At 44.7% G+C, this 14,410-nt stretch overlaps 1 protein-coding gene across 3 annotated transcripts in view; it reads right to left on the reverse strand.

The window, feature by feature from the left end:
• CAPZB (capping actin protein of muscle Z-line subunit beta) overlaps window positions 1-14,410 on the reverse strand; it is a 61,062-nt gene that overhangs the window by 4,445 nt on the left and 42,207 nt on the right. For all 3 annotated transcript variants that reach the window (XM_037379223.1, XM_037379222.1, XM_037379224.1), the window contains exons 5-7: window positions 9,367-9,508; window positions 8,726-8,842; window positions 746-811 (exon numbers count right to left, since the gene is read on the reverse strand). In XM_037379223.1, coding sequence (XP_037235120.1) covers window positions 746-811; window positions 8,726-8,842; window positions 9,367-9,508 — 325 coding nt within the window. The remainder of the gene's footprint in view (window positions 1-745; window positions 812-8,725; window positions 8,843-9,366; window positions 9,509-14,410) is intronic.

The following is a 14,410-nucleotide window of genomic DNA, read 5'->3' on the forward strand; positions in this document are numbered from 1 at the left end:
GCGAGAGGGTCCCCCTGAGCCCCCTTCTCTGCAGGCTGAACCCCCCCAGCTCCCCACCGGACTTGGCAGCGCCGGGTTAACGGTTGGACACGATGCTCTTAAAGGTCTTTTCCAACCTCAGTGGTTCTGTGACTGTAGCTGAGAATTCCTTCCTCTCTTGTCAAAGCAGCTGCAAAGATCAAGGGAATCCAGAACACCGTCATCCAGGCGGGTGCCATGGAGCCGCAAAGCACAGCACCAGAGCCCCCCCGAGCGGCCCACGCCATCGCACCCGTCCCTCCGCGTGCTGAGCACGTGGCTGACAACTGCTACAAAATCCAACACTAAACCCACCTCCAGCGGATTTAATAAACACCTGATACACCCTGAACTCTCAGCGAAAGGGACTGTTCTGTATAACGCAACCTGACATAATTCTGCCCCAAAGCAACTGTAGAAGCAAACACAGGGGCAAGAAATTGTTAATGAGTTCAGGGAAAGGACTACTTAATTTACAGGGAGGTGACTGCTGTAACGAGCAGGAGACAAAGCGCAGACTGGTGGGGTTTGTATCTACAAACGACTGGCAGTCGTGCTAGGAGGAGTATTGAGCCATCAGCACTGAGCAGCATTTACACAACTAGACTCCGTACAATACTAGTAACTTGTTCGTAAAGACAAAAGCAACACAAGTCTTTGCTACGGGACCAATACAGGCACGAGAACCTGCAGCAGGCTCACGCTGCGGTGGCTGCACGGCACTTACCTCTACCAAGCGTCCAATATTGGCTATGTGCGGAGAGGAGTCACTCACAGTCTCATCTTTCTCCATCTAGAAAGGAAAGACACGTGTCCATTGGTAACACGCAAATCTGAAAGCAGACGCACGGCAGCTTTCCTGACCAAAGGAGGGATGGAAGAAGCGTGTCTCAAAACCCTCCCATAAACACTCCTTCAACATGCAAAGAGATCAGTAACGTCCTGAGAAATTCCCAGAACGTGACAAAGGCTCACACGCTGATAACAGAAATGGAGTGTAATAAAAACCATGAATCAAACTAAATCCCTGCTGTAGATCCCCGGTGTAGACAGGCACTACAAACTTGTTGTTCCCTACCTACTACAGGGCTGCAGGAGATCTACAATAGCGAACATCTAACACAGGCAGCACAGCATGGGGATATGAAAACAAGGCTGTTGTTGATGAGACGCACACAAGGATGGTGCTGTCAGCTGAACAGCTGTGAACTATCCCTGCAAAAACTGCTGGTCCTTTTAATCTTCGTCTCAAACGCTACTTCCGACCACACGTGGGGTGCGTTTTCCATTCTCCAGATCGCCTGTTAAACGACACCTTCGGCATTATTTACTCTCCAGCAGCGAGGGAAGGTGCAGGCAATGCAAAACCCGCAACTACCTGCAAGACTGGTGATGATTTGAACTACTGCAACAACACAGAAAGAGAAATTTGGCAGTTCGTAGTTCGTTGTTCTTTTTCGACCAAAAGGCTGAACCAACATTTACTGAACTACCAGGGGGAAGGACGTACAAAGCCATTACGTATGGGGGGAAAGCAGCAGACTGCCTTTTGCTGTAGAAATTGAGAGTTGGAAGAGTGTGGTACCTGGAGAGGAGACAGGTAGCCAAACCAGGTGAGATATCCATAGACTAGAAGCTGGGAGCTGGCACCGCAGGATGCAATACTCGCTTTGTTCCGTCTGGCTCTGCCCCACAGAACGTCCACCCAGAGGCCACAGCCATTGGTGGTCTGCGCCACGGATAAGACTACGTTCCCCAGTTCTCGAGATGAAAATTCTGGCTAGTCGCAGACAAGCTGCTGAACAACGAACATCAGTCCCAGGAACCTCAACTGATACAAGATGTGCTGAGATGGCATGAAAACAAAACTGGGAGAAAAATGTAGTGGGAAGGACTGTCTTCAAAGGGTTTTACTAATCCCACTGAATTCTCTTATCCATCTGTTCATATCCCTCCCTCAGGGTAGAGTTTAAAAATCTGGGCCAGCTACAGGTTTCTTCTAATAAGCCAAGTCCCTAACAGGCTTGGGAAAGCATGTAATTTAGTTGGAAGCCCGAAGGCGAAAGATAACCTAGAAGAGGGGGAGAAAGAGAACAAGGACATTTAATTTTTTCCTTCAGATTGCAGTCAGATTGTTTACATGTAATGGAGACGCGCTGCCTGGAGAACAGATCCAGTTGCAGTACAGGGAGAATATAAATCTGAACCACGCAAACACACATATACATGTTACTATCAGCAAATTGACCAAATCTGGGGCAGCCGGGGAGCTGGCAGCAGGTCTGTTACTTCCACAGGCTCCCTGCTGCGTCTCCTCCACACCTGGCCAGGCCCAGCTCATTGGTAAGCAGCAGAATCTGAAAATAGAATTATTTTTTTGCAAAACGTATATTATTACATCTCCATAAAAACTGCTGCCAGAAGGAAAACATTTATGTGCTAGAGAAGCCCAGATGTTACGAGAGAGGCTGTTTTAATGGAGTTCGGAGTCAGCAGCCATGTTCCACACACAGCAGCGTTGTCGGGAGTTTTAAAAGGTTCCTTCCAGCGGCTGTTACTGCAGGGTCCGAAGCAGAAAGGCTATAGCTGCTTAAATCAAGGGGTTCATTTGCTTTGAGGGGAAATTCCACTCTAAGTCGACGTTAACAAGCAGCTCATCTTCCCACTGTCACTCCCCATCTGCCGCCGAGCTCAGCCAAAAACCTAGCGCTCCAGAAGGAGCCAAGTCCGACCTACAGGGCCCAGTCGCTCCTCTCCCGCTCGAGATACGCTGCTTGGCTTCCGTGCCTCATTTCCCCAGCCATCTGCTGCAAGTCTGACTCAGAGGGGAACTCGCTTTGGGGTATATTAAGCTCTCGATGGCTGGCTGGTCACTTCGGATGTTTCCTGCATGGAACAGAGCAGCTGTTTGGGCTTTCTGTAAACTTAATTTGGAGGAAGAGTTAATACGAAGAGAGAAATATAAGTTGGATAAACACTTGGGCTCATCATGAAGGCATCTAAAAATACTAGAAAGGTAAGAAGGAAACTCATCCACCATTTTGCTCCGAAGAACTGACAACAACACCCACAGCTGCTCTGGCCACGGAGCGACATGAAAATCTCTTTAATGAAACACAGACCGATGCGAGCCAAAGGCTCCCAAGCCACAGGCAGTGGGCAGGCTTAAGTCTCCAGGTGGAAAATACACGGAATTATTTGGAGATCAGCGAGGCAAAATTTAGCCCCTCTCTCTCTCCCCAACGCTTATTTCAAACTGTAACTAGATAAATGAAGGTTGTGAGCTCCATGGAGCTTGCAGCTTTGTAGGAATCAGCTGAGAACTTGCCTCACCCTTTTATGGCCTTTGTATTTACTCTACCCAGCGTAACCAAAGGTATCCCATATCCTTTACCAAACTGCACATTCGAAACCACGAGCAAACCCGGGGATGCTACATCAAGGCTACGTGCCGCTGGTCCTTACACGCTCAGCTTTTCTACTCTCTTCTTTCTAACACCAGCTATTACGTAACTGAACCACTGTAAAATCCGTATCTTCCTGTGAAGCAGAAATCATTTCCCAGACAATCAGCGTTCAGTACATCTCTGCCATCCTCTGCACCCTAAAATACCCCTCGGTTAGCAATTAAAGGGCCAGCACCTCCAGGAAACGGGACGATTGCTGAGGGGGAGCTCGAGGATCGCCACCACTACAACCTGAAGATCACTCCGGTGATAAAACACTCCCCAATGCCCCGCTTTACGTTCCAACATCTGGAAGTCGGTGGGATAGGCCTTTACATGAAAGCTCAACTTGATGGAAATATACGACTCTCCTAATTGCAGAGCACAAGCCTCGGAGGATTTACCTATTATGATAAATGGCAGAATGTCTCTGCTGGTGTTTTATTGAGCAGTAATATATCACAGGGTACATCTTCCTGAACGCAGGGGGAGCTCAGTTTGCAACAGACCAGCCTTCATCCAGCTCTGCAAAACCTTCCACCTTCGCTAGGGAGTATTTCAAGTATGAAAATCAACACCCATCTGTGCAGCTTTAATCTGAAATCCCAGGTTTCGCTTCACCTACAACTTTATATCCTCCCCTTCCCACACCTCCGTATGTAAATAAACTACAGGTTTTGAGCCAACTTTTTTTCTGCAAACTTGCACTTCCTCACAATGTTCATCCTGGCTTAGGAAGCAGACACAGGTTCTTTGTGCGCACCAAGATCTCAGAAAGGCACCTGTTAGTCTTGCTTTTAAGGAGGGGGCTCCAGAAATCTGTCCAACAAAGTGCAGTTTTGACTATTTGCCAGAAATCGGGAAGGCTACATCTACTTTGCATAAAATGTAACAGGATCACGCAGCTGCTCTTACCTTAAATAAAAGTGCAGCCTAATGAAACCTCAAAATTCAGCCAAAGCAATACAGCGCCATGGCAAACGACACAAGTGATTCCAATGTACACAGAGAGGACGGGACCCGAATGTCTGTCAGAGAGAAAATCATCTGCCAAGCATCTGGCTTGAATCAGGAGGGGGGTGGGAGTTACCTGCAGTCACTGGAGAATGTGCAAGGTAATTGAAAAGCTGCTGGCATTTTTCATTTCCCTGCAAGCGTTGCCCTCTTTGTGGTAAACTGAAGGCAGCGTGTCCTGTCCTTTCCTCTCAGACGTGCAGCACTTCAGCCTGCGGCCCCCAGTCAGGGCAGCCGGCACATAACACTCCAATCGCTCCTTCCCTGCCCGAATTCCAGCCTCAGAGCCTGTCCTGACTGCAGCCTGCCAGCGACGGACGTGAGCTGCGAGTTACCTCCTCCATCCTCTGGCCCGTGGCGCTCCAGCTCCCAGCTCTCGAGTTGCATCCAGGCTCGTCTCCAGGACAGGCTGCCTGGAGGAGCACCCTTGCCTAGGCAAGTGTAAAACCAGAAGTTCTCTATCTGACACTGCACGCCTCTTGGGGGAGGAAAAAAAGAAGAAACCCAGCTTTCTCCTTCCAGTTCCACCAAAAAGTTCTTCTGTAACGTCCTCTGGAGTCAAAACAGACGGCTACACACGCTGTGTCAGTGTTTACGTATAACACCACATACTGCTGAAGGTTCGAACAAAACCTTCACTAGGCCAGAAGATGAGTGCTCTCCCACACAAAAGGACTGCCTCGACAACCATCTAACGAGGTAGCCAGGATGAGGATGTCATTACAGCTTTAATACTCCCAAAGTTTTCAGACCAAAATTACGGTCTATGGATCCTACGTGCGTGGAGCTGGCTAAGGCCTTCTCCCATCCTCTCGTGATAAGCATATACATCCACATAGAAAACTCAGCTATGCATACGCACAAATTATGTAAGAACTATATCTCACAATACGTATGGCTTTGTGTTGCATACTTCTGTGTGCATATACACACGTTTCTCTGTTGGATCAGGACAGAATCTGAAAACCTACATTTAAAAAAAAAAAACCACACCCAAAATCCAAAACTCTGTTCAGAACACATCATGTGACATTTTATTTGAATTAGTCTCTGACTTCAGTTCGTTTAAAGAAACTCCTGTAATTGAACTGATAAAGCAAAAGCCTGAAGTTCTCATTTGCAAAAACCACCAGGTAAAGTAAATTAAAGTTACACAAAGGAGGTTTTCAGCTTCCCAAAACAGGTCGAGTTCTTCATCTACCACATCTCTCCCTCTATTTTCCTTATTCTGTCTGCTCAAAACCATAAAATGCTCGTACAGTTACTTTTGGAAACAAAAGCAGAGACAACTCGGGTTGTAGCACATGAAAAACTGCACTGGGAAAGCCACGGAGAAGCAGCAGTTCAATGAATCGGAAGAGCTACGTCAATTCTCACTGCATGACACCAAAGCAGACGTAGGCCAGGGACATGACCTCTAAGCAAGAGCTACCCTGAACCCACCTTCACACGGCCCCAAGCCAGGTGTAAAAATAGCCAAATTTTTACACGGCGCCTTAGAGGGAAAAAATTATTCTCAGAAATTCAGCACAACATTTAGGAACAGCCCAAGTGGGAGCCTTGTAGTAACAAGGGTCTGGGGATGTTCAAGAAACGCAAAGACAAGTTTTTCCAAGTAAGTCTTGACAAAGGCAACAAACCCTGCAACGTTCGTGTCTGATGCAGGGCAACAATATTTCACCAACAGGAGACGACAGCAGAGAACGGCTATTTCTAGACTCTTACTTGCAGATCCAAGCTCCGCTCCACCATGCTGCCCAGTCACAGAACAAACAGCATTGCTTGACTGCTCGCACCGAGCGTAATCCACAGACATTAGGAAGGGGAATTACTGAACAAGTGTTTCCATATGAAGCTGCGAACGCTCCCCACAGCATTTCAATGTGAGACATGCCCAGCTCTTCACCGCTGCCAGAGGTGGTGAATTAGGAGGCATGACATTAGCTGTTCCTTTGCGCCTGCTCCTGGCCACCAAGTTAATCATTCCAGTCATCACTCGAAAAATACCCGATTTGCAGCTACAAGGCAAAACCGGTTTCAAAGTAATGGCTCTCAGCAGACTTCTCTTTCAAGGCACTGAAAGGTTCTCTCTGCCATCACTTTATAAGCCAGGATATTACAAAGCTTGTGAACACTTCAAAAGCTTCCACTGAAACACAAGGACATCTGCTATTCACATTTTAGGATCAAAGGTGCTCAAGTAGCTTAAATGTTGAGTTGACCAAAACCATGTACCATTCACCATGGACAAAACTATTTCAAAATTATGGTTAGGACATCAGATCACTGATATCATCGAGGTAAAACTGTAACCTACCGTTCGAGAGATAGCTAAAACCTACTTTTGGTGCCTAAGTTTGCTGCAGACTGTATAAAAAGCCTACCAAAAAGTAAAAATAAAACCTGCTGTCCTGAGGTGATGTGGCAAACTGGATTGACAGCAAAGGAAAAGCCTTGTGCTCGGGCATTTAGTCCAGCTACAGCTAAATAAATGGCTGAGGACAAACAGCTCCTCCTCACAGGGCATACCTCAAGGCAACATGAAGATTTTCGTTTTCTGCCGTGGATTCGGACGAAGCCTGTCCCGTTAAGCCTACTATGGCATCTGCAAACAGAAAATCTCCAGCCCAAAGCTAAATTCTGAAACTCAAGTTTCCATTGTTTGTGCAGAAGCAGTGCATCATTACCCCAGTGGCTTTTTTATGGTTACTTACATTGGAAGCAGGCCCCTGCTTTAATGCATCACATATGAATTAAATGATCTGCTGTTAAAATGATGACAGAAGCATGAATCTCCCACTAAAGCTTAGAGAATGAAAGTCAAACTAAACAAGGCCTAGCAGTTCAGGCCAAGGTGTACTGAGGACACCCATCCTCAACAGGCTCTTGTTTTCCTTGGCACGGCTCTCACGCACCACAAGGCCATGGCCAGAGTTAAGCCCTTGGCCTCCACTTCACAGCTATGATTTAAAGTATTAGCAAGGCCTGTGATTAAATATTTGTCCGGGTCACCATAACTCGGGTGTAATTACTGCAAAAATTTTAAAAAAGTATGCAGTGCTCAAAACTGTCTCCAGATGCCTTTCCCCCCCGCGCCGCTTTTCCATCAGCTTCTTCTGTAAATCGACAACATGGAAAAAAAAAAATCACCTAGGTCTAGGGCAAGCTTCTGCGACTGCAAGACTAACACCGCTTCAGTTCCTCTCTGCAATCACAGATCCTTCTTTCCTTCGCCTGGCTCAAACCTGTGCAAAACCACGGACTGTTTAACAGAGTCTGCATTGTCCTTTGTATCGAAAGCAACAGTCTGCCCTGGGAAGTCTCATAAAGGAGTTGTAGCTACTGCCAGTCTCTCTAGTCACTCACGACCATACAACACGCCTCCTGTCCTCCAGAGTTTATTACTCTGCTCGACTCACCGATTTCCACAGTCCAGATCTTAAGCAACCACAATTCATCAGCGGCATGAAGCAGGGAGACAGCAACCTTTGGCAGGTGGGCACCTTCACCCCGTGGAGGCAAGGCCAGCAGATCCTGCCTGCCAGAGACTGAGAGCAGCCCAGCCCAAACAGCCAGCAGTCTGGCACATTCCTTGCAAAAAACAGCTCTCAAGAGGGAGTCTAAGTAATTAACACCAGCACAGAAATCCCAAAAGTTTAGAAGATTTTTTTTTTTTTTTTTTTAAGAGATTTCTTAAATTGGTGTTTTGGTACTGCAGGAGGAAAATACTAAAGAATAGGAAAAGATAAGTGATGTCTTCAAGAACAGCAGAGCCCTACAGTCAATGCAGAACACAGGTTTGTTCACAGTGGCCAAGCTGGCTTTTTAAAGAGACACATAACAAAAGAGGTCACCTTGTATTTTTAGAATCCTATTGGAATCTTCCAGTAAGAAAGTGAGCAAATCTTACAGATAAAAGTATCTGGGTAATACATATGGAAGCATGAAGATTTAGGAATACCGAAAGACAAACCAAGACTTAAAAGCAAGTCTGAACTCCTACTGCATGTTTTATATTTTTAATTGAAAGCTCTACTGCCATCAAGCCAAGTTCAAGGGGCTTCCTGGCAATTACACACTTACGCATTAACTGTTTCACTGGGCTGCATACGCAGCAGGAGAATAGATGTTTATACAACACCTCACAAAATCAACTTTTTGTGCCTGACTGGGGCTACTGGGTATATAAATAAGGAAAGGCATGCCTCGGGTCTGCAGCATACGCTTGTGGCAATATACAGACATACCTGTCTGGTAAGGCTCCCTCCAAGGTTCATGGTACCAGAACCAGTTTTATTAGTCTGCAGCCACAGCATCACTGTGGAGGTCAGCTTGTAATGAGCAGTGCGACCACTGGATTTCTCCTAGAAGTGGAAGGATAACAAAAAGGGGTAGAGAGAAAAGGTTAAAATCCCGCCAAAACCCAAACGGTGGCTGGCCCAGAAGATTCCACAAGCAACAGGACAGATACGTATAACTCCACTCACACGGCACAATCCGGTTCTTAAAAGCCATTTTAAGTGTGCTCATTCCCCTAATTTTCCAAAGCAAATCTAGTTAGAGCAATTTAACCTCTTTTTACCTTGTTTTTATTACCTAATTAGTGATATTTATCTGTAGACCTTTACATTAAAAAAAAAATAATCTCAGGATCACATGCACAGAAAGCAACATACTTTCAATTCTTCTGGGATTCTTTTTGATTACAGCCCTGACTTATCTCTATCCAAATTGCTTCAGGGAATTCTCAAAAATTAACAGGGGAAAGAAGTTTACAGCCCCTAACACAATATTGCATTGTTCAGTGGAACACCTGTGCTCGTTAATTGTCTGGAATTAACTGGGTTTTGTTTTCACTTGGGTATATCAGCTGCCCCAGAGGCTGTACCTGAACCTCCACCACGTGGATGGAATCCCAGCATCCCTTAATCTTCTTTGATCCATCTCCAGCTTTCTTAATGAGGATCACCCCGGCAAAACCATGATCCAGATCCCAGAGGTAGACAGAGGAGACTCCACCTTCAAAATACCTGCAGGACGCAATCCAATATGCATGTTAAAAGTAAGCAGGATCCAAGCCAGAGTCAGATAGCAATAATAATCTTAAATAAGCAGAATCTCTATATCCTAGCAAAGATATTTTTTTTCTTTTAAGGTGGCACACTCTCACCAGTTAACATACCTAGAAACACAGCAGTTTAAATCATTTTACAATACAAAGACTTTTAATTACAAAAAAATTTGTACATTTCTCTAAAGGAGAATAAAAGTCTAGGGAGAAACAGAGCTAGTTACAGATTTCTACAGTACTTGAGCAAACAATTCCTCTGATTCCAATTAACTGTAACAGCTGGTAAAAGCACAAGCTACAAAGCAGGCTGAGCGCAAGGCTTTATTTTACAGTTTGCCCCCCCCCCCCCCCCCCCTTTTGCTATTGGGAAAGTCTGGAAGATCTTTACAACAAAGTCTGCTAATTAAGACAAAAGGGAACAAGACGCTTTATGCTGCTGTCTCAAAAGTTTGCGTGAAGCTTATTGATTTATTACAAATCGGGCTGAATGGAAACCAAGGTTCTTAGAAACAAAGGGATGCTGTTGAGGTTTACGTGTTATTCTATTGTATACCGTAACTGAGCCTAGAAAGTAAGCCAGACCACCTAAATCTCAGGTTGCTGGCAGCAAAAAACACTCGCCTAGAAATACTAATAAAACAATGACATCTGCAGAACCCCACACGTTCTTTGTAACACCAGGCCTACACTCCTTGTGTGCCAGATGGAAGACACACTTTAAAAGAATGGTAAGCAACCCAACAGTGTAGGAAGAAAGATGCACAAGATGCAGTTTTGGATTCTAGAACACCAAAACTGTGACCCCCACAGCTTTTTACCAACAATTCCCATTCTTAAGTTACCGAAGAGCCATTAGGAGTATTGAGCTAAAGGGAATACTCTTTCATGGCGCAGAACTCTTAGACCTCAGCAACGAACTCACACTGCACAGAATCACCATCTCCTGCAAAGAGCTAAGGAAAGGAGGAGATGCCACTTCAGCTGAGCCACAAGATCAATGACACAAAATTTTACTCATTGGACACTTTTTTTTTCCTGCTCTGAGCACGTACTGCTGTTCTGCAAGTACATACATAAAGCAGACAAAACACCTGAGAATTCATTGTCTGGAGCAGAGCAGAAGCTCATCATCCAAAGACAGGAGGAGCTGCTCTGCCTGACAGTTCCCAGCAGCTAAGCTGAGGAGTCACACAGGTTAAACTGTTCTACGTTCCTGCCTCTTACTGTCACGACCGAGACGATCCCATCGATCTGCAAGTGACTGCATGTTTCTCCTCTTCTGCAAGAAAGGAAAGTCTCACTCATCACCAACATGAAACGTTTGTTGCACCCTCCCACCTGCACGCTCCCCTCCTCTCTAACCACAAGCCTAGCAGTCGTTAATGGCACATAAGATTTGATTTACTGTGCATTTTGGACTTTATTTACAAGTCAGAGAAAAGATATTGGGAAGTTAATGCAAACAACACAGGTAACCTTCAACATAGTCTGTGCACTTACAGACCAGTCCAGTATGTTTTTTCAGGAAGGCAGAGTCACCAAAACAGCCCCAATTCTTTTTAATCGCATGCATCCAAGTCTGTAGCAAAACCAATGTTGACCCCAGGATGGGTATATGACTTCACATTAACTCACAACGTAATTTTCTTTTTAATGGGTGGCTACTGCTACTCATCACCAAGCTTAGCCTGGGCACATAACAAACATACACACCACTGTCCTATCATATTTGTCAAGCCACTGATAATATACCATTAAAAAAGGAAAGCCCTTTGCTCCACAGGCATGCTAAAGCCAGACTTCCAGCAGGCAATTTAAACCTAACAAACCAACAAACACCTTTTTTATATCCCCTGGGGAATTCACAAATGGATTTGGGTTAACGCAGTTAATGGGAATTTCAGTCCCGCAGCGAAGCTCGGTTCCAATCTAAGCGACCTCTCCTTTGACAAAACTGCAGCGTGAATCAAAGGCCAGAGAGCAGAAGCTATTGTCCCTTTCCAGACCACGTTTGCTTAAAAAAAAATATTCATATATAGAATAAGTGAATTCACTCAAAATGAACTGGCAGCCGCTGAGAATATTACAGTGTGTACAGACAGTTTCCCCATTACCCACTTTATGAGCTTGCTATGAGCATGAAACATTAATTAAGAGAAGGACCGAAACAAGGTTTTTGGAAATTTATTCTTACCTACTGTACTTTGATCCTAATGACATGAAACAGGAAAAAAATAATTTTTATGTGGTTCACCTTTATGAGATTTTACATAAAGGCTTTTGTGGGTATTTTAAGAATGTGCTAAAATGTTGTCTGAAACCACATAAAACCATCTGAAGAACCTCCCGCCAGAACTAACAGTGCACACATGGAAACGCTTTAACTTGCCTTTGTATATTTAATGAATCAAATATAGTATTAATATTGTTTTAAATACCAACATGCTATTTCAATAAAGTTGCTTTGCCATAGCCAGATCCAGTATCTTGAGACCCAAACAACAATGCCAGCGACCGAACCATTATGAATCCAAGGCACGCCGGGATATATATTAGCCAAAGCCTCCTCTCTGTGCTTCAGCAATATATAATCGCTTCGAAAATCCACTCCTCCCCTTCATGGGGAGAAAATTTATATAATTGATTACTACATTAGACTTCCCCTTTCCTCACGCAGCAACTAAAATGCACCAAAGTGGGATTTCTGAAGACTGGCTAAACCCAAGAAAGTCGTGTTTGGAGAGGGGAACATTCCTTGAAAGCTGTTTTCTTCAAGAAAAATAAAGAAGTGCTACAGGTTAATTGGCTGCTACATAATAGAAAACGGGATGACAGACAGATTGGTAGGAATTTAAATCTTACATTCATGAACTTGGATTTGCTGCAAGAAAGCTGGGCTACCTCCAAGAAACCCCTTCACCACAGATTAAAAAGCAGCACTTATTAAAATCCAAGCAGGAGAGGTAACCAGCTTGGAAAAGGTTCCTGAAGGGATAAGCTGGTATCTTCGCTGTTAAAGACACGGGCGGGCAAAGCAGAGCACAGGCCCATCAGTCACAGGCTGCAGTTGCAGCAGAACACCTTGAAAGCACAACACAGCTCCTGGGTCAAACAATTTTCTTGGACCGGCTGTTCTGGATACCCCTGCTCATGCTACGTTATCCTCCCATGCAGAAGCGCTCATACAAGGCAATCCATCTTCTTTAGAAGCTTGAGTCCTCTCCCACAGCACCCAAGGCCCTGTACAAAGAAATCTGCAGATGCTTCTGACATGCACAAGAGGTCTGAAGCGGGAGGAAAAGTCTGATTCCTTCCGGGGTACCGCAGAAACATCCCCAAGGATAAACCATTTTCAAAGGTCAGCAATTCAAAGCAAAACCATCTCTCCTCTTCTGCTCAGGGACACGCATCTCTCCAGGATGCACTCCGGGGTTTACCTACAGACAAGTTTCTTATCGAAAAATGAAAAAAACAGTCATATGGTTGTCATGTCCCTTTATTAACAACCAAAATGCTGCCAAATGGTATCACAGCAGCACAGAAGAGTTTGGGTTGGAAGGGACCTTGAAAGACCATCTAGTCCAAACGATACCCCTGTCCTCTCTGAGGACAGCCAGTGTTCTTACATCTCTGGTAAAATCTTTTTATAAAGTTAACCAGGAAGGTGACTAAAAGGTGTAGGGCCCAACATAATCATTAATTCTCTTTACAAAATTCAGAATAGCATTTCACTCAAAATCAATTACAGTTTTAATGTCATGATCAAACACTTAAGTTTTATATCCGTTACTCATCAACCACAGAACTCCTGGAAAAAGCTGTTTTATACAAAAAATGTCACACTTAAGGCTGACCTACTTTACAAATGTAAGAATAAAAGAAAATATTTAAGCTAAAAGTGATCCAAAGCTTTATGAAGTGTTTGAAGTCTAAGCGGGTGGAGACGCAGGATGGAAACTTGTTTAAGGAACTCGAGCTGTATCCATGAAATAGAGACACTGTGGCCAGAACAAAGCCATAACTTCAAGAGGGATGTGATCGGGGAGGAAATCCCCCAGCTTCCAGCATAGACCTCAAGAAAGAAGGACAGATTAATCACTTTGGTTTACCACTAAAGGACAGATCAGAAAAGGACCAGTAACTTTCCTGATAGCATTCTACTTCTTACAAGCCTTGCAAATGAATGCTGGACCCTAGACGGAGAAAATGAGTTTCCACCGCACTGCAACACAAACAAACCATGACTTTCAATTACACTTCAGAACCAAATCACTCATCCATAAAAACACTTGCGTATTTTCCAGTAAGTAACCGAGAGCCAGAAACAAAAACCCACCCAGTGTCTCTGGCTTATGGCTCTTGCAGCACTAAGCCACAAAACCCTTGTGCCAAAGCACCAGTACCTGGAACCCCCAGACTGGCTATGCAAACCTTCAAAAGAGTTGCACAGTATTTTGAGCTGGCTCATTTAAAGCAGCAAAATATATTTTCTTCCCCCTCCCAGGTTTCATAGCCATTTCTTCCAGCTACAGAAGTTCAGCACAGGAAGAGAAATGTCTCCATCTATTTAGATCAACAGACTTCCAAGAAACATGTCATCTAAAAAACCTACCCCCAAAGGAAAATATCGAGCATTCAGCTACAAATGTTTTTACAAGAGTGACAATGACTTAAAAGTCACAGTCTGAGAAGCCAGTGTCTAACAGCAACCCCAAAACATTACCTAAAATACCAGGTGAGGAAACAGGCATTTCAACCATTATTAAAACAGATGGCTGTAACGGCAAATGACTTTGGCACAATTTTCACCGAGTCCTTCCCCTGTGATTGCACCCCATCACCTCAGACCAGCACATAAACA

This window comes from Falco rusticolus, chromosome 3 (genome assembly GCF_015220075.1).
Source record: "Falco rusticolus isolate bFalRus1 chromosome 3, bFalRus1.pri, whole genome shotgun sequence".
Lineage (NCBI taxonomy): Eukaryota > Metazoa > Chordata > Aves > Falconiformes > Falconidae > Falco > Falco rusticolus.